Below are 19,391 nucleotides of genomic sequence, written 5' to 3'. Positions count from 1 at the left end.
AGTGGTGGCTGTCACAGCTCTGGTGGAGGTGGTGGCTGTCACAGCTCCGGTGGTAGCAGTGGTGGATGTCACAGCTCCGGTGGTGGCAGTGGTGGCTGTCACAGCTCTGGTAGCAGTGGTGGCTGTCACAGCTCTGGTGGTGGTGGATGTCACAGCTCCGGTGGCAGCGGTGGCTGTCACAGCTCCGGCAGCTCCAGCTGCCACGGGAAGCCTGTGGTCCAGTATCACTACCAGCAGCAGCAGCAGCAGCAGCAGATCCACCAGCTGCCCTCGCAGAAGATGAAGTGATGGAGCACCCACAGAGCTCTGACTCCCCAGGGCGCCCTGCTGAGATCCCTCTGTGTGCCCCTACTCCTGAGGGGCAATACTGCTGCTCCCCTCCTGCTGCCCCGTGAGGCTGTGCTGCAGTCTGGGTGCCAGCAACACAATAAAGCATGATGTGTCCCAGAGCTCTCCTGTCTCTGTGTCTCCTTAAGCTCCCCATCTTCGTTTTCTCATTCATACACAAGGGATGTAGCTGGGTTTTGGTGCAATGTTGGGTCTATGGAGTTGATAGTGTAATGTATCTTAACAGGGGGATGCATTTCTCTGCACACATGGAATGTGGCAGTGCTGCTGGAAAGGCAGGGAGACACCGGGAAAGGGGTTCCATAGCTGGGACTGGAAGCTGGGAGGTGGGACTGGGAACTGGGAAATGGGACTGGGACTGGGAGATGGGACTGGGACTGGGAGATGGGTGTTGGAAACAGGTCTGGAAGCAGCCCACCCAGAGGTCTCACAGCCCTATGAAAGGCTGAAGGAGGAGCTTGGAGTGCAGCCATAACCCACAGCCTGCTCCACGTGTCCAGGACCAGCAGCAATGCCTCAAAATCCCAAGAAAATCCCATAAGTGTTTGCTAGCCATAAGTTCTGACATTCCTTTCCTTTACCTCTTGGATTTTTTGGTTGTTTCTGGATATTTATGTCGCCCTTTTCCTATAACCACAATAATAAAAGAAGGACAGAGGCTTCTTTGCTTCCATGTTGCTGTCTTTTCTGCTCTGAACTAAAAGCTGAACTGACAGGTGGGAGAGGCCAACAACTGCAAGGAAAAACACAGGCTGTTATGAAACCTCGTGCATGGTTATGCTGAACGCCTTCGTGTGCCCTTTCTCATTGCATGAATGACATCACCACCCAAAAAGCAATAAACTCTCCTGCACGGTACATCACCCCTGACCTGGACAAGATGAGCCTGACACTAACACCCTCTGGAAAAGACAAAAACAGATTGCACAAGGCTCAAGCAATGCAAAGAAATGCCCAGAAATGCATTTGTTCTCAGGCTGAAGTCACGGGGCATCACTTGGGGTGGTGGGAGGGATGCACAGGAGCCCTTCAGTGCTCTGACAGCTGCGTGGATCTGCCTGCAGCTCCCAGCGGTGCCCGCCCAGCTCACTGCTAATCGCTCCTCACCATCTCTGCCAGCAGTTTCTACGTGAATTTGTATGACTTCAGTGGCGAGCAGCAAAGGAAGAACCCACCACCCACGTTTCACGCTCTGAGCTCTGCCACCCTCCCACCCACTGACCCCTCAGATGAGGGAAAGCCCACTGGGATGGACATCACCCATCGGATGCAAAGCCGCTCACACCCTATGGACCATCACTTCACCCCTCGTCCCACCCAGCTGAGGCAGGGCCACGTGTGGAACACAGCACCCAGCAGCTCCCACCCACCAGTGGGCCTGGTTCCACCTGCAGGAACCACCCAGCAGCTTCCAGGAAGGGGCCAAAACTCAGCAGCACTAACAGTGCCCAGTGCCATGAAATAAGAACAGCTGAAGTCTTTCAGGAGAAGACATCGGCTTTCAGCTCAGATAGCCCAGGGGGTTCTGTCCTCCCACTTCTAAATTTATCTGTCTTTCCCATCCTTATGGTGAAGATGGTGGAAATAGTGAGTCTTTGTCAGATAGGAGTTGGGGGCTTTGCTTTGAGACCCCTGATGTACAGCAAGGCTTCCAGCCAACACCAAGAGTGCCTTCTAGCAGCTCAGTGCCTTTGGGGGAAACTCACAGCCTTGTAGCTCAGGGAGGGAAGCTAGAAGACCACCAATAAACTCCTAGGACACCTCTCCAGAGGAATTCCAGGAGGTCTTAAGGAATAAGGTTTAAGGAAGACAGATTTCACCGTGAGGTGGTGAAATCCTGGACCAGGATGCTCATGGATGTCCTTGTCATTGGATGGACCCAAAGTCTGGTGGGATGAGGCTTTGATCAACCTGACCAGGGGAGTGCACTCACAGCATTGGGCTGCTTGGTCACTGAGGGCCCCCTTCAACCCAAACCATCCCACAGTTTTGTGAAGCAGCTTTGTTCAGATCAAGCACCCAACAGAGCTCAAGCTTCCCAATGGAGAAGAGTGAGCAATTCCGCACTCTTTTGTGCCTGGATTAGTTCTGGATATATCCAGGGCCGCCTCAATAGCAGGGATTAGACTCAGAGTGGAGCCTCATGGGACAGGGCTATAATTATGCCTGGATTTGATTTACAAAACAAACCCCAAACAGATGAGCCTTTGGAAACCCTGGCACCCACAGGTTTCCCTATTAGGAACAGGTGAGGCTGACAATTAGATACTTATGTGGCACAGGAAACAGATAAAAAAAATGGGGTGATACCAATCTCCAATGAGTCAGGCAAGAGATGTAAACAGAGGGCGTTTTGATGAGGATTGGGTATGAAATTAATAGATGGCAGTGACAGAGAGCTGTCTCATTTCCGGGCAGAGGGATCTGGGACCTCTATAAAACTGCCCCTGTCCTGGAGATTGTCATTCCCTCCTCTTGCCTTCTTCTCAAGCTTGGGTAAGTCTAGCAGCATGGGTTTAGCTTTGGGGATGATATGGAGCGTAAGTAAAGGCAAGCATTGGATGCTTTGGGATGGCAGAGTGAAAGGGAGGAGGTGGCATCCAGCTGATCCTCCATGGGGCACTGAAATGGACCCACAGCCTTCCAAAGGGATCCAGAGACCCTGGGTAGCGTTGATGGGTCGGGGCTGCAAATGGGGTGGGCATGGGGAGCTGTGGGGTGGTTGGGACACGTGGCAGCCCCTGACAGCCTCTCTCTCCATAGGACACCCAGCACTCAGCCATGTGCTCCCGTCAGGACAGGGACCAGTGCCACTCACAGGAGCGCTACACCCGGCAGAGCAGCGGCTGTCACAGCTCCGGTGGTGGCTGTCACAGCTCTGGTGGAGGTGGTGGCTGTCACAGCTCTGGTGGTGGCAGTGGTGGATGTCACAGCTCCGGTGGTGGCAGTGGTGGCTGTCACAGCTCTGGTAGCAGTGGTGGATGTCACAGCTCCGGTGGCAGCGGTGGCTGTCACAGCTCCGGCGGCTCCAGCTGCCACGGGAAGCCTCAGGTCCAGTATCACTACCACCACCAGCAGCAGCAACAGCAGCAGCAGCAGCAGCAGGTCCACCAGCTGCCCTCGCAGAAGATGAAGTGATGGAGCACCCACAGAGCTCTGACTCCCCATGGCGCCCTGCTGAGACCCCTCTGTGTGCCTTCACCCCCTGAGGGACACCACTGCTGTCCCCACTGCTGCTCCATGAGGCTGTGCTCCAGCCTGGGTGCCAACAGCACAATAAAGCGCGATGTGTCCCAGAGCTCTCCTGTCTCTGTGTCTCCTTAAGCTCCCCATCCTCATTTCCCATGTGTGTTCATGCCATGCATGGGCTGCCTTTCTCTCCTTCTGCCCTTGTGACGCTCTGGCTGCAGTCGATGTGGATCATCCCTGGGTTCTCTTAGCTCTGCCCTCTCCCCCCCCCCACCAAGTGATGGAGAAAACCCCAAAACCTCTCTACATCCCATTGATTGCCATGCACCCAGGGTTTCTCATCAACCCCAGACCCCCCTGAATCCTACAGGGCTCTGTGCTCCTGCCCCATCCCCATTGAGCTGCCCCACCTCCATAGTGTTTGCACTGCAGCATTGAGCTGCTGGTTGCTGAGGCTCATGGCAAGCAGACAGTTTCCTCTTGTACCTCTTTTATTGCCTTTCTTTAAGGTGTTACAAACATTTATGAAAAAAAAGAAAAAGGACAAAAAGAATAAACCAAAAAAACCCTTTGGGATATTTACACTATGGGCACAGTAACAGCAGAAGGACCAAATCCTGCTCATGCTGGCTTGGGGAAATATCTTGCTGCAGAAAACATTCATCCTTGTGCTTAAATGATTGCAAAGCGAGTCCTTACAAGGAGCTACATTTCATTTCTGACTTTTCCAAAAGCTCATAGACGAAGATATAAACATTACAGCCCTGATCAACCTCTGCAGTGCCACCCCCCCTCCCTCACTATTGTTCTCTTGGTTTCCCTATGGGCAGTAACACCTCTGCTGGGCACAGAGGGGGAAGGCAGCCCCGCTCCCCATCCTCCACGCCTCCCTCTGCAGAGTGATTACAGAGACCAAAAGCTTCCCTAAAATTAAAATTAGAATAGAGAAGAAGGCAGGGATTCCCTTGTTTCAATGGAAAAGCAAGCTGGGGCACAGGCCAAGCTGCTCTGACGGGGCTGAAACCTCCTCTGTAGTGCTGAGGGGCATTTCTGCTCCCCTCAAACCCACAGGAATGTTACTGTCGGCTTCAAATCATCCAGAGATGAGCTCCTAGCCACAGACCTTTAATTTTCCCCGAATAATTGCCTCTCTTTATTCATTAGTACTGGACAGCCTGAGTCAACTAATTGCACGGTTCATTCCAACCCTTCTGAGTAGTGATTTTTCACTTTCTACCCATTAAAGCCCTAGGAGCTGGCAGAGGACAGGGTTGATGCATCAGCCCCTGCTCTGCCGTTACATTTACAAATCTGGCCCCAGCACCCCAAATCTTGAAGCCCCATTTGCAAAGCATCCCAAAGAGACACCTGTGAAGCACTGGGACAAAGGAAATAGGAGAGACGGAGTTCAGTTTTCCTCATGGAGGTAATATGGGGAGTGGGGCACATCCTCACGTCTCCCCCGCTGCGCAATCACAGTGTGCCCACTGCTGCTGTGCTTCGCCCACAGGGGAAATCAGGGATCCTGTGGGGAGAAAACTCCATGGGGCAGCCACCCCATTAAAGCTGTCACCCCCCAAACCCCATCCACCCACCGCCCACCCCACGTAGATGCAACACTTTGCATGGAGCTCGCACCCAATCATCGCCTTGCCATTTTGTTGGCTTTATGAGGGCTGCTGGAATCCCTCCCCCCAGCGGGAGCAAAGCTCCATCCCATTTTCTCTGATGGAGGAGGTTTGCTGGGCAAACCATGAGAGGTAAAATTGGGTGAGGGACAGACACACTGCCCCACATGGACCTGTCCCTGCACATCAAGGCAATGCAGTGCCATCTGGGAGCACCTTCCTCCAGCTGCACCTCCTTACCTCCTCCTCTCCGTGCCCCTGGAGCAGCCCTCAGTACACGCAGGTTTTGGAGGAGCCCCTCTCCTTCTTGTTCATGGGCTCAGTGTCTGAATCCAGCGGGCTGCCGATGTAGTGGTACTTGCTGGTGGAGGACCTCTGGGGGACAGGAAACCATCAGACCCCCCCCCAGGCTGAAGTGAGGGTTGTGTTCCCCCATCCCAAGGGCAGATGAAGGCAAAGGGTGGTCACAATAACAGGCAAACCCCCGGAAAATCAGCAATTTGGGATATCTCACACTAAAGCTGAATGTAGAAGTGAGCGCTGCAGGAGCTCTCGTCAACCAACCCCAGGTGTCACCCAGCACCGTGCCCATATTGATACCTTGACAGGAGCAAACTCCTGCTGGATCAGCTTCTTAAACTCACTCCTGCTGAAGGACTCGGATTTCTTCCCCCTCCTGGCACTGCCGTCCATCATGTCAGTGATGGCTTTGATGAGCTTGGACATGTTGGAGTGATGCTGCTGGTCCTGGAGGGGAGAAAAGCATCAGGACACAGCAAGGGCAGTTCTGCCCTCTCCCCTCAGAATCACACAATCACCAAGGTTGGAAAAGACCTTCACGATCATCCAGTCCAACCATCCACCTCATAGTACTCACTACAACCCTCCAGTAACGGAAGATCATTTCAGCCTCTTTAAATGTGGTTGCTGAGAAACCTCCCCTTGCTGGATGCTGAAAGCCAGGCTGCCTATTGCCGCCTATTGCCGCCTATTGCCACCTATTGCCGCCTATTGCTGCCTATTGCCGCCTATTGCTGCCTATTGCTGCCTATTCCCGCCTATTGCTGCCTATTGCTGCCTATTGCTGCCTATTCCCGCCTATTGCTGCCTATTGCTGCCTATTGCTGCCTATTCCCGCCTATTGCTGCCTATTGCTGCCTATTGCTGCCTATTCCCGCCTATTGCTGCCTATTGCTGCCTATTGCTGCCCATTGCTGCCTATGGCTGCCTATTGCCGCCTATTGCTGCCTATTGCCATCTATTGCTGCCTATTGCCGCCTATGGCTGCCTATGGCTGCCTATTGCTGCCTATTGCCGCCTATTGCTGCCTATGGCTGCCTATTGCCGCCTATTGCTGCCTATTGCCACCTATTGCCACCTATTGCCGCCTATTGCCGCCTATTGCCGCCTATTGCTGCCTATTGCTGCCTATTGCTGTCTATTGCCGCCTATTGCTGCCTATTGCTGCCTATTGCCGCCTATTGCTGCCTACTGCCGCTTATTGCCGCCTATTGCTGCCTATTGCCGCCTATTGCTGCCTATGGCTGCCTATTGCCGCCTATTGCTGCCTATTGCCATCTATTGCTGCCTATTGCCGCCTATTGCCGCCTATTGCCGCCTATTGCTGCCTATTGCTGCCTATTGCCGCCTATTGCCGCCTATTGCTGCCTATTGCTGCCTATGGCCGCCTATTGCTGCCTATTGCTGCCTATCGCCGCCTATTGCTGCCTATTGCCGCCTATTGCTGCCTACTGCTGCCTATGGCCGCCTATTGCTGCCTATTGCTGCCTATTGCTGCCCATTGCTGCCTATTGCTGCCTACTGCTGCCTATTGCTGCCTATTGCCGCCTATTGCCGCCTATTGCTGCCTATTGCTGCCTATTGCTGTCTATTGCCGCCTATTGCTGCCTATTGCTGCCTATTGCCGCCTATTGCTGCCTACTGCCGCTTATTGCCGCCTATTGCTGCCTATTGCCGCCTATTGCCGCCTATTGCTGCCTATTGCTGCCTATTGCCGCCTATTGCCGCCTATTGCTGCCTATTGCTGCCTATGGCCGCCTATTGCTGCCTATTGCTGCCTATTGCCGCCTATTGCTGCCTATTGCCGCCTATTGCTGCCTACTGCTGCCTATGGCCGCCTATTGCTGCCTATTGCTGCCTATTGCTGCCTATTGCTGCCCATTGCTGCCTATTGCTGCCTACTGCTGCCTATTGCTGCCTATTGCCGCCTATTGCTGCCTATTGCTGCCTATTGCCGCCTATGGCCGCCTATTGCTGCCTATTGCTGCCTATGGCTGCCTATTGCCACCTATTGCCGCCTATTGCCGCCTAATGCTGCCCATTGCTGCCTATTGCCGCCTATTGCTGCCTATTGCCGCCTATTGCCGCCTATTGCCGCCTATTGCTGCCTATTGCTGCCTATTGCCACCCTTGCTGTCTATGGCATTTCCACCTTTGTTTGCTTTGTTTCTTCACTCTCCCATTCCCTGCTTAAATTTGCAAGTGCCTCATCCTCGCAGCGATCACCGGCGCTCACTGGGAGGAAGGAATCAGCTGCAGGGAGGAGCGAGGCTGTGCCTTTGGTCGCTGCCCCGAGCCCTGTGGGGAGGACCGAAATGACCCCAAAAAAGAATAAAAAGAAATAAAAAAAAAACCACACTATTTCAAGTGCAAAAGGGAACCGCACACACTCACCCTCTCACCCGCGTCCACCAGCTGACGGGCGCAGATCGAACTGGCAGGGAAGGGTGGGAGGGAAGGTTGAGGATTTCCCCCGGTCCGTCCTGTTCTGCATCGCTCCCTTCCCACGGAGCCTCCCTCGGCCTCCTGCCTGCCGACGGTGTTTACCTGGGAACGAAAATGTAGGTCAGCACGGAGCTGTGGCTGTGAGCTCTGCCCGGGGCTCTGCTGGGGGTGGGAGGCTGCTGGGATCTGCGTGGAAAATAGAGTTGTTGGGAGGTTTCCTTCGCTGCTGGATGCCTCCTTTTGGTGGTCCTTGGGGTTTTGTTTTTTTCTTTTATGATTGCAGTGATTCTGTGGGGTTTTGCAGTGATCAAAGCTTTGGAAAAGTCATTGAGAAAATAACTTTGTGCAGAAAAATAAATGGGTTTTGTGTGGTCCGGTGTGTGGCCCCAGGGGTGATGGCAGTGAGGGGACACCAATGTGATTCCTGCCCCTGGGGATGATGGCAGTGAGGGGATACTGGAGTGATGCTGGTCCCTGGGGGAGGTGACAGTGAAGAGGCACTGGAAAGACGCCTGTCCTTAAGGATGATGGCAGTGAGGGGATGCTGGAGTGATGCCTGTCCTTGGGAGAGGTGGCAGTGAGGAAACACCGAAGTGATCCTTGCCCCTGGAGGTGATGGCAGTGAGGGGACGCCTGTCCGTGGGGGTGATGACAACAAGGGGACACCTGAGTGATGCCAGCCCAGCCGAATGGGCACATAGGTCCGAACGTGAGCTCCCTCCCACAGCAAACACTTGGAGGCTCATGGGAACAGAGCAATGCACACGGAGCAGCAAGGCACAAGGACGCCTGCCCTCATTCCTGTGTGTTCTGAGGGCAGTCAACGACCCCGGGTGTGCACACCTGCATGGGGCCCTCTGAGCCCTCCCTGCCCTGCAGGCTGTGCCAGCTCCCATTGCACCCATAGATCTGGTGGGGAGCCAGGTGAGATCACGCAGTGCATCACTCTGCTCGGCGTGTCTGGGCTAGGAGGGGCTGTGGAGGCCGCCCAGGCCGCCCACGAATGGCTCTTGATACCGCCAGGAGAGGCACCTCTGCAATTAAGTGGGTTGTTAATGAGCTGCAGAGAGCGGTGGAGGAGCTAAATTTTGCCTTGGTGGGATGAAGGGAGAGGCAGCAAGTCGCTGTGGGTCCTGTGCCGTGGTGGGTTTGGGTGCAAAGCAGAGCAGCCTGTGGTGCTCCTGGCCCTCGTGGTCCATGGGAGCTCCTGGAAAAGATCTGTGCTGGGATAGAATGAGGAAGTGGGCTGCCATCCTGGTTCTGGACACAAAGTGGGGTCTGCTGGGGGTGGCCGGGCACCACAGGATGTGATTGCGGAGGAGGGCAGGAGGACGACGCATGGCAGTGGCTCCTCCAGCCCTGCGCTCTTCCCTCCGCCCCAATTAGCGCACATCCGCCCTGGGAACGAGGCGGAAATTTGCTGTGAATCACTCAGACCGTTCCCTTCCGCCCTTCCCTCCCCGGCATCTGCTGCCACCAAGGTGCCACCGAGCGGCGGTTCGTCCCCAGGGTTTGGGGTTGAGCTGCTCTGACCCACTGTCACTCATCCCACCAGGATGGCCACGCTGAAAGCAAACACAACACGCCGAGCCCTCAGCAGCATCAGCACGTGGGATCGTACAGCCCAACTGGGGGGGTCCATGGGGTGAGGGGGCTCAGGGGGTCACACTCACGGCCGTAAATCCCCCAGGGGGTGCATAGAGATGGAGCTCAGCTCCTCACAGTGATGCCCAGTGCCGGGATGGGGAGCAGTGGGGACAACCTGGAGCCCAGGAGGGGCAATGGGAGCCCCAAGCAGCTCTCTGTGCTGACTTCATAGATGCTGAGGGCAGAAGAAGTCATTACTGACATTCAGTTTGACTTCTGGAGGCATCAAGCATGCATTCCCACTCCATTTCTGTTGGGGAGTTGCTCGTGTGCTTGGCTCATGGCCTTCCATCCTAAAAAGGACCACCAAGTCCTCTTTCTCCAGGTAAGTTCTTCCCCGGATCAGTTTCCCATCTGCTAAAACACAACCTTCACCTCCCATGGAGTTCATTTAGCTTCATGCTACATGACCCAGCTTCACCAGGTCACTGCCGCTCGTTAGAGCCTAATTAGTGATACGGATGGGCACCAGCTTATAAGAAGGTAAGGGCAATCAAGGAGGGGACTGGTGAGCTGCAGGGAAGCAGGAGGGTGCATCTGACATTGCAAATGGGGAAACCCTGAGCAGTGCAATAGGAGAGACGTTGGTGAAAGAGAGGCAGATTTCTGTGGATGTGGTGCACGGCTTCACCCTCTGTGCTGGAAAAGCAGCGCTGCAGTTGGAGCTGGCTGAGCACAGCAGTTGTGTCTGAAGCCATCTGCTCAGTGCAAACACTCAGTGTTCACCCAAGATTAATCCAGTGCAGTTCTTACAGCCCTTCTGTGCAGTGCTGTGGGCATTTTCCTGCCTTTTACCCCTCCCCGGTTCTCCTCACGCTTTGGTTGAGCGATTGAAACACAGCTCGAAACCCGCAAATGGAACAGGATGGAGCAGCCACTAAACAACTCCAGAATGATTGAAACGCAGCTTTTATTTCCTGGCTGAAGACGGGAGCAGCAAAGCAAGGAGGAAACTGTTGGCAGCAAACATCATGTGTTGCACGGGCGGAAAAACCCAAATAACGAACCAGAGGTGCTGCACCCCAATATTGCGCTGCCCTTTGAATGCTCCTGGGGAAGCATCATGGCTGGAAAGCAGTGAGGATGAGGTCGGTGCATTGAGCAGGGAGGTGTCCAGGGGCTGCAGAGCTGCACGGCCGGATCCTGCTGTTAGAACTTGGGGCACGGTGGTGGCAGCTTGCAGGCTGTGCTGGTGTTGTGAGGGCAGGAGGTTTGCATCGGTTGGGAATAGTGCTGTGTGGGCACACCGTAGGTCTGTGTTGGGGGGCATGGCATCACGCAGGGGTACCCGGGGGCAGGGATGTTCTGGTTGTTGCAATGGCAGGAGGATCCCGAGTCGTTGCAGGGTTGGGAGCTGTGGCAGGAGGACTCCTGGCTGTGGCAGGACTTGTTGGCACCCATCTCTTCTGAGCGTCAGCAAAGCTGCCTGGAGCAAGAGATGGTTCTGGTGAGAGGAGAGCCTGGTGCACCTCTCATCCACCCTCACTCCCTCCCTTCATAGAATCATAGAATCACAAGGTTGGAAACGACCTGCAAGATCATCTAGTCCAACCACCCTCCTTCTCTCTCCTCAATATTGCTCTTTATCCCACCCTCCTTCTTGCTCTTTATCCCCCCATTGAACTCTTTCTTTCTGCATCTTCCCAAGCCATCCCAAATACCCCCTCAGCTCTGCCTCTGGGCTTCCTTTGTCCGTTCCAGTACAAACAGACCCCCAGGCCAACACAAGGAGCCCCTCCAGCCTCTCCCCAAACCCATTTCCCACCCATCACCCTTCTGCAGCGCACGGAGCTCCTGTCAGCACTGCACCCATCCTCAGCCACCCCCATCCCTGCTGCCCTGTGCCCGCTTCTGGATCTCCATCACCTCCGTGCTTGCTGCTTCCTTCTGGGCAGGAGCACAAGGAGAAGCGGCCTTACCTCTGCAACAACAAGAGGAGCAGCTGGAAGGGACGACGAGTGGAGAGGACTGGGCTGAGTGGGTTTTATAGCCCTCCTAAAGGGTTGTTTTGAGCATGAGACACCGCTGCCCAATGCCAAGGGGGTTATTAATGCACTTGATACATGTCAGCCAAACGTCGATGATCTCAGCCCTTCTTCTTTGACACCTAATTCTCTCCATTCGTAAGGAATTCGCCATCAGGTTTCGGGGAGATGGGGATATTTTTAGAATCGTTTGCATTGGATGAAGCTTATAAAGGCCTCCTGATTCAGCTCCATTAATTAATGGGGACACATGCAGCTGGATCAGGTTGCTCAGATCGCTGCTTACTGTTTCCCATAAACTGATGGCCCTCCCGTAAGCTGACAGTAATCTAGGAATGTCAAGGAGCGTGTTGTTGTGTCACCGGACACGTGGGGTTGCATCAGGAGCAGAAATGAATTACGACTTGGAAATGCTGACTGCTGCAGCAGCAAATTGTTGTGTTCAAGCGACAGCTCAGGACTTTAATTTACACATTCATGTCGGGCGGAAATGGCGTTACCAAATGCAAGGTGGAATCATTGAGGTTGGAAGAGACCTCTGAGTTCTGTATATATGGAGCTGGGGCTGATCAGGATCGGGGGGTCCCACCTATGGTCATAAATCCCTGCAGGGAGGTGCATGGGGGCAGAGCCTGGCTCTGTTTGGTGCTGCCAGGACAGGACGCAGTGGCGATGCGCTCCGTGCCATGCAGGTGTCACAAGAGGTCGTGGGGTCTCTTCTTTGGGCCAGCCTGCCAAAGCATCTGGACGTGGAGCTGCTCCCACGTTGGAGGGGAGGGGATTGGAACCAGAGTTGTCCTCCAACATCAGCTGATCCCTCTGGTTCTGTGATGGCCGCATGGGGGGATGCTTGTGTCGGTCCCAGCTGGAGGTGAGGAGCCCCAGCTGGGTCCCATCTCCTCGTTACGGGACTGTTATAAAGCCCAGCCCCGGAGGCTGCAGCTCCTTTTTTCTCTTCCCAGGAGGGATGGCGGTGGCCGATGCCAGCAGGTGGCAGCAGGGCTCTGTCACAAATCATAGAATCATAGAATCACTAAGGTTGGAAAAGACCTAAAAGATCACCCAGTCCAACCGTTCACCTATTCCCAATAGCTCCTACTAAACCATGTCCCTCAACACCACATCCAGCCTTTCCTTCAACACCCCCAGGCTCGGTGACTCCACCACTTCCCTGGGCATCCATTGCAGTGCTGACCACCCTTTCTGAACAGCAATACTTCCTCATGTCCAGCCTGAATCTCCCCTGGCGTAGCTTGAAACCATTCCCCCTGGTCCTATCACTGATGACACGAGAGAAGAAGCCGACCCCCAGCTCACTACAACCTCCCTTCAGGAAGTTATAGAGAGCAATAAGGTCTCCCCTGAGCCTCCTCTTCTCCATGCTGAACATTCCCAGCTCCTTCAGCCTCTCCTCATATGGCCTGTGTTCCAGACCCCTCACCAGCTTCGTTGCCCTTCTTTGAACACGTTCCAGGGCCTCAATATCTTTCTTGCAGTGAGGGGCCCAAAATCTCCTCATCCTCTTCCAAACTCTTCCCTAGGACAACCTGGGATGAACGCACAAGCCTGGAGCTGCTCCCCTGCGCCCTCCTTGCCCGTTTTGCTGCAGGGATGCTCCAGTGGCAACGGGGCTTTGTGGCTCGGGTGCTGTCCCCAACCCTGGAAGGGACAACGTAGCCCTGTTGTTGTGCCGTGGGCTGCCCCGATCGCAGAGCTGGCTCAGCCCAAGCACGCAGCGTGTGGCTGCGGGTCTCCTCTGCGTCTGGGAGCTCTGCTGGAGCTGTGGGATGCGTTTGGGGAAATCTCCGTCATAGCAGGGCTCGGTCATCACCTCAGCTGTGCTCAGAGCAGCAGGACTTTTGTTCTCTGCATCCTTTGTCGCAGCCCCAGAGGTGACGCAGCAGCGATCCAGCAGCCGGGGCAGCGCACAGCCCCGCCGCGTTGGTAAATATCCTGTTGCTGCTTCCTGGCTGGATCCTGGAGGGGAGGGGAACAGTCCGTGCGGCCCCAGAACCGGGTTTGTGCGCTTAGATCAATGCGTAGGGAAAGCAGCGGGAGCAGAACCCAACTGCTGCAGCCACGCCAGCTCCATCCGGGGGTGGGCACGTCCTGGGGGCAGCTCTGCTGCCAGAAGCATCGCAGCAGGGGGGGGGGGGGCAAGGAATCAGCTCTGTTCTCCCCCTGCATGAGGGATTCCATCTGCTATGGAGATCCTACAGTGCTATGGGATGGGATGTGTGACCCAGCTTGGGATGCAAGGCTCATTTTTGGATGCGAGGGTGCAGCTCCACTGGGACGCCCAACCCTGTGGGCAGAGCTGAGCAGATCCCATGTTCACCCCATGAGATATTACCCTGTAGGAAGGTGTTAGACGTGTTTCAAATGTCAAAATCAACCCTAAAGGAAGTTGAAGCAACCTGACCAGCAGCAGTGAAGCAAACTTGGAACAGTCTTGTGTTACCCCGGGGCTGCTGCTGCTTTGGGGAAGCTGGTGGCAAGTTTCCTCACCAAGCAGGGTGATTTCAGGGCTTCCACTCACCCTTAGGAAATCACAACTGTTCCTTTTTATTCCTCCGAAAGGCCTTTGCAAATCAGCCTTTCAAATCAGCAGCGTGAAGCTGCACAGTGGCATCTCAGGCATTTCCAACCCCCTGAAAGCAGCCATTCATAGCCGCCTCCGTGCAAACCCGAGATGTTGGGAGCCAGGCACTGGGGTTGTGCAGCCAAAGTGTCCTAAAAAAGGTTTCCCCCCCCCCATCTCTGTCACCCACCACTGCAGCCCGGGCAGAGCGCTCCCAAAATTGATGTTTCTCAGTTGGAAATGAGGAGGTTGGTCAGATTTTGTCCTGTAGGGGACGTTGCAAGGGGCACTGCGAAACCTTCTGCAATGAGCAATGCTCTCTCAGAAACCCGTATTGCCTCTGGGAACCTGCAGCCTGCCTCCAAGTCTGACCTTGCTGGTTTGAATCCACGCTAAAGGGGAGAGCGAGGTGAGAAATAACAGGCAGAAACAAGAAAGCTTCGACAGCCTCAGGGCAAATCTTTATTTGGCAGCAAAACCATCAAACTTGATGGGATGGAGGAGCAGAGGGTTGGGAGGGGGGAGGAGAGGGGTGGGAGGGATGGGGGGCAGAGGGTTGGAAGGGGAAGCAGGAGCTCAGAGCTCTGGGTGGCTGCCTTCAGCTCAACCCCCCTTAGTGGTGGTGCTGGTGCTGATGCTGGTGGTCCTCACAGAAGTGGAGGTGCTCGTGAGTGGCGGCGGTCACCCGCATGATCAGGAGCATCACTTCACCAAAACTCAGCTGCTGGTCCTTGTTGCCATCGAGGTCCCTGAAGATTTGGTCGATAGAGGCCTGATTCTTCACGTGCTGCAGGAGAAGAGGCAGAGTGCCATTGGTCACAGCCCCGAGGTCCCCCGGATTTAATGAGACCCTCCTGGGCTGCTGGAGATCCCAGCTGCTGCTCCAGGGTGGCTGTCTTTCATCTGTCCTTATGGCATCTCATGCTGCTGGGTGGGGAGAGCTGGGGCAGGAGCACATTGGGAGGGGGCTGCTAGGCTGGATTTGCTCCCTGGGGCACTTGGGCTGATAAAAACCAGTGGGGCAGTGAGATTCAACCCAACGGCCTCCCAGCCTCGGGCACAAGAAGCCCTCCCCCAGCTCTGCTCACCTTCAGGTAGTTGGCAAGCTGCTTCTCAATCAGGAGCTTCAGCTCCTTCTTGGTCAGGGTGTCTTTGTCCCCCTCCCGTCTCGAGAACTGGTGGAAGACATCGATGATGACATCTATGGCTTTCTCCAGCTCGGAGAGCGGCCCCTGGGTCTGGCAGCCCTGGGAGAGGCAGAGGCACAGAAGGAGGTCAGGATTGCAGCAGGTGGCTGCACATCAGCACAGCTCCCTGCAGGCAGGTGGGGATGCAAGCCTGGCTCTTAGTCATTCTGTTTTCAGGCTAAATTTGAGCTGTTTGCTTGGGTAATCTCCAAACCAAGGAAGGCTGGAGGAGATTGCAGCCTTGGCTCTCTGGGCTGTGCAGCAAAACATGATGTCTAAGAGCTGATTTTTCCCCCCAGAATGAGCTGGGGCAAGGCTCCCACAACGCCTGTGTGGCAGTGCAGGTGCTGAGCCTGAGATCTGACAACCCCACAAGCCCCTCGGTGGCCATCCCACACTGCAGGCAGCTTTTTTCCACGAGGACACATCTCTCTCCCCCATGGGTTCCATTCCCATCTCCATCGGCGCTCCATCCTCTGCTGGAACAAGTGGAGGCTCACAGGGCAAGGAGGAGCTGCCCATCCCTTTGCTGGCTCAACCTGCACCTGGAAAAGAGCATGGAGACCTTAGAACCCCCCCACCACCACCCTCTGACTTGCCTTGCTCATGTTGGAGAAGCAGAGATGACCGTCTCAGGTTGAACTGCAGCTGGTCTGGAGCGCAGCATCTCTTATAGGCTGCCTGCCAGCCCCGGCCCCTGCTTGTGAAATGCCTCTGTTTCATCCCATTACGGTCCATCGTCATGACATCGTGGTGTGTTGCTTAAGGCTTGGGGGTGTAGTTCCTTAAAAGGGGTCTCTGTGGCTTTTCCTGCAATGTTCTCTGGGTGCCAGGGAGGTGGCCTTGTCCCCATAGCCAGCATCCCTCGGCCATCAGGGCCATCCTTGCTAAACCCACTCATTTTGGCAGCTTCCCTCTGTTTTATTCCCCTCTCCAAGGGCGCTCCTCCACCGCACCCATAGCACTGCTGTCCTGGTGGACCTGGTGCAGCCAGAAGCATCCCAAAATCCCACTGCTCCACATTGATGGGGCCATCTGTGCGACACAGACACTGCAGCAAGCAGCTCTCCAGGAAAGGCAAGCAGCACAGGCAGCCTCCCAGCCCTGCACGGCTCCAACTGTGGCTCTTTGGGTCTGTTTCTCCACACCCCAGTTTCACCCCAGGGGTTGGGTGAGGCTGAAAGGTGGATTTTTTTTGCTTCGGGTTTTTGTTGTTGTTTTGTTGTTTTAATGCATGTCCTCCCTTGGTGGCATTGTGCCTTGTTGACTCCAGGTGCCGCAGAGGCTGGGTGCAGGCAGGTTGGGAGCAGAGAAGAGCAAAACAAGATTTTCCAGCTTTATGACAGCCCCCCCTTGCTCCTCCTCCCCCCCATCCCTGCTGATTCAGCCGGCTCTGCTGGGTCTGTCCAACCTGCTGAGCACGGCCCCCATCTCCAATGTCAAATGAGAGCCAAAGTGGTGCCACCGAGCTCCTAATGAGCAGCCATGGGGCAGCAGTGGTGCCATGGGAGCTGATGGGGGGGGGCACAGCCCAGCCCTCGTTGCCAGGGAGATGCAGGTTTCACAAGGCGATGCTCCGGTGCACGGAACAGCCAGGGAAGGCCTGGGATGTTTCACAATGTCGGGGACCATCCGCTCGGTTGCAGAAATTGGTAGCGATTTCAGGAAACGGAGCTTTGGCCCATTGTATCATCGGGAGGTGGGGTGGGGAGAGGGTGGGCTGAGGGGGCTGGGTGGGATGGGGGGCTCAGGGTTAAGGGCAGAGGGCTCAGGGTGAGCGTTAGGGTTAGGGTAAGGGATAGGGATAGGGATAGGGATAGGGATAGGGATAGGGATAGGGATAGGGATAGGGATAGGGATAGGGATAGGGATAGGTTTAGAGTTAGGTTTAGGCTTAGGCTTAAAGTTCAGGTTAGGGTTAGGATTAGGATTAGGGTTAGTGTTAAGTTAGGGTTAGGGTTAGTGTTAAGTTAGGGTTAGGGTAAGGGTTAGGGTGAGTGTTAAGGTTAGGGTTAGTGTTAGGGTTAGGGTCAGGGTGAGGGTTAGGGTTAGGTTTAGGGTTAGGGTTAGGGATAGGTTTAGAGTTAGGTTTAGGCTTAGGCTTAAAGTTCGGGTCAGGGTTAGGGTTAGGGTTAGGGTTAGGGTCAGGGTTAGGGTTAGGGTAAGGGTCAGTGTTAGGGTTAGGGTTAGGGTCAGTGTTAGGGTTAGTATTAGGTTAGGGTTAGAGTTAGGGTTAGGGTAAGGGTTAGGGTTAGCGTTGGGGTTAGGGTTAGGGTTAGGGTTAAGGTTAAGGTAGGGTTAGGATTGGGGTTAGGGTTAGGCTTAGGGTTAGGGTTAGCGTTGGGGTTAGGGTTAGGGTTAGGGTTAGGCTTAGGTTTAGTTAGGGTTAGGGTTAGGGGTTATGGTTAGGGTTAGGGTTAGGGTTAGGTTTCAGATCTGGATTAGGGTTTGTGTTAGGGTTAGGATCAGTTTTAGTTAGGGTTAAGGTTAGGGTTAGGGTCAGGGTTATGGTTATGGTTAGGGTTAAGGTTAGGGTTAGGGTTTGTTTTCAGGTCAGGGTTAGGGTGAGGGTTAGGGTTAGGGTTAAGGTTAGGATTAGGGTTAGGCTTGAGGTTAGGGGTAGGGTGACGGTTAGGGTTAGGTTTAGGGTTAGGGTTAGGGTAGGGTTAGGGTTAGGGTTCGGGTCAGTGTTAGGGTTAGGATTAGGGTTAGTTAGGGTTATGGAGACGGTTAGCGTTAGCGTCAGGGTTAGCATTAGCGTCAGGGTTTGGGCTGAGGGGCTCAGGGCAGCAGCTGGTTGCTCAGTTGTGCCCACCAGGCAGCAGCGATGGTAACCCTGAGCATCTTCTGTCATTCAGTCACTCAGTGCAGCACTTTGCATGAACCCAGGTACCATTTTGGGGTCCCGGGTAAGTGGTGCACATCATCCCACTGGGCTCAACAGGTCTCTGTCTGCAGCAGAGCCTCCCAGCCCGGTCGCACCCATGCACTGTGCCATGGTGAGCTGCAATCCCAACCCTGAGGCTGCAGCGTTGGGCAAGCATTGCTGCAGGGCAGGGAGTGGTTGCAGGCTGTGCACAGCACAGAGGAGCTGGTTCAGGGTGAGCAGGACCAGCAGTGCCTGCAGGAACCGAGCCCTGACTGGGCACCCCGTGCTTGGCAGTGTTTGCTGAAGAGCTTTCCAAATACATTTATGGGCAGAAGGGAAAGGCTTGCAAGGCGGGGTTGGTGCTGCTGCATTTCTTGGAAGGTTTAGCATGAGATTGGGAAGGAAGTTCTGGTTGCTAGATGTGGTTTTAGGGTGGTGAAATCAGGGGGATGCACTGAGGCAAGGCAGGTCTTTAAGAACCCTTCCAAGTCAAGACGTTCTAGAGACCCTGAGCAGGAAGGGGTCTGTGGTGGGGGCTGGGTCTGCCTGAGATGCCCACAGCTGCAGCTGCTCTGATGCTGCTCATTGCTGCTACCTGGGGAGCACAAATGAGCATCCAGCTGCTGCCCTGAACCCCCCAACCTAAATCCTAACCCTAACATTAACCCTAACCCTGAACCCCCTGGCTCTAATCTTAACCTTAACCTTAACCCCAAGCATCGCCAGCCTCTTCCCAGCAGCGCCCAGAGCCAGGACAGGAGGCAAATTGAGACACAGGGGTTGGTGTGAGCGGTGAGAAGCGCTCCTTCATCCCATGGTGACAGAGCACTGGGATGGGCTGCCCAGGGAGGTGGTGGATTCTCCTCCTCAGTGATCTCCAGATGCTTCTGGGGGTGGCGAACCTCTCTGGGGGTCACTGGTGGGCAGGGGGCTGGACCAGAGATGCCCCCGGTGCTGTGCCCTGTGTCCAGCAGAGAGAAAATCTAAAATCTCTGACTTTCCCGTGGAGTGGAAGCTGTGTGTACAGAATGTGTTCCTATGCATTCTGTGTGTGTTTGTTTTTTCTCCCCTGGATTCACACTGGCTTTTCCTTGGGCAGACAGTGAGTGACCCAGCTGGTGCCCACCCACCACAGCCGTCACAAGCCCCTTCCTTCATGGGTTTTTGGGGTCCTTCACTCGGGCAAACACTTCACCCACAAATGATCCCCAC

General features: G+C 54.9%; 1 protein-coding gene across 1 annotated transcript; it reads right to left on the bottom strand.

Annotated features, from left to right (window-relative positions):
- Positions 1–14,581: 14,581 nt before the first annotated feature.
- On the bottom strand, positions 14,582–15,956 carry LOC125685808 (protein MRP-126). Its single transcript, XM_048929228.1, has 3 exons — positions 15,910–15,956; positions 15,212–15,370; positions 14,582–14,910 (listed from the first exon to the last, which is right to left on the bottom strand). Exons 1-3 carry the CDS (start codon positions 15,916–15,918, stop codon positions 14,737–14,739), a joined length of 342 nt encoding a protein of 113 aa, XP_048785185.1. The 5' UTR covers positions 15,919–15,956; the 3' UTR covers positions 14,582–14,736.
- Positions 15,957–19,391: the final 3,435 nt, after the last annotated feature.

Source organism: Lagopus muta, chromosome 29 (genome assembly GCF_023343835.1).
Source record: "Lagopus muta isolate bLagMut1 chromosome 29, bLagMut1 primary, whole genome shotgun sequence".
Lineage (NCBI taxonomy): Eukaryota > Metazoa > Chordata > Aves > Galliformes > Phasianidae > Lagopus > Lagopus muta.
The sequence above is the reverse complement of the archived record's forward strand: the minus strand, read 5'-3'. Positions and strand labels throughout refer to the sequence as shown.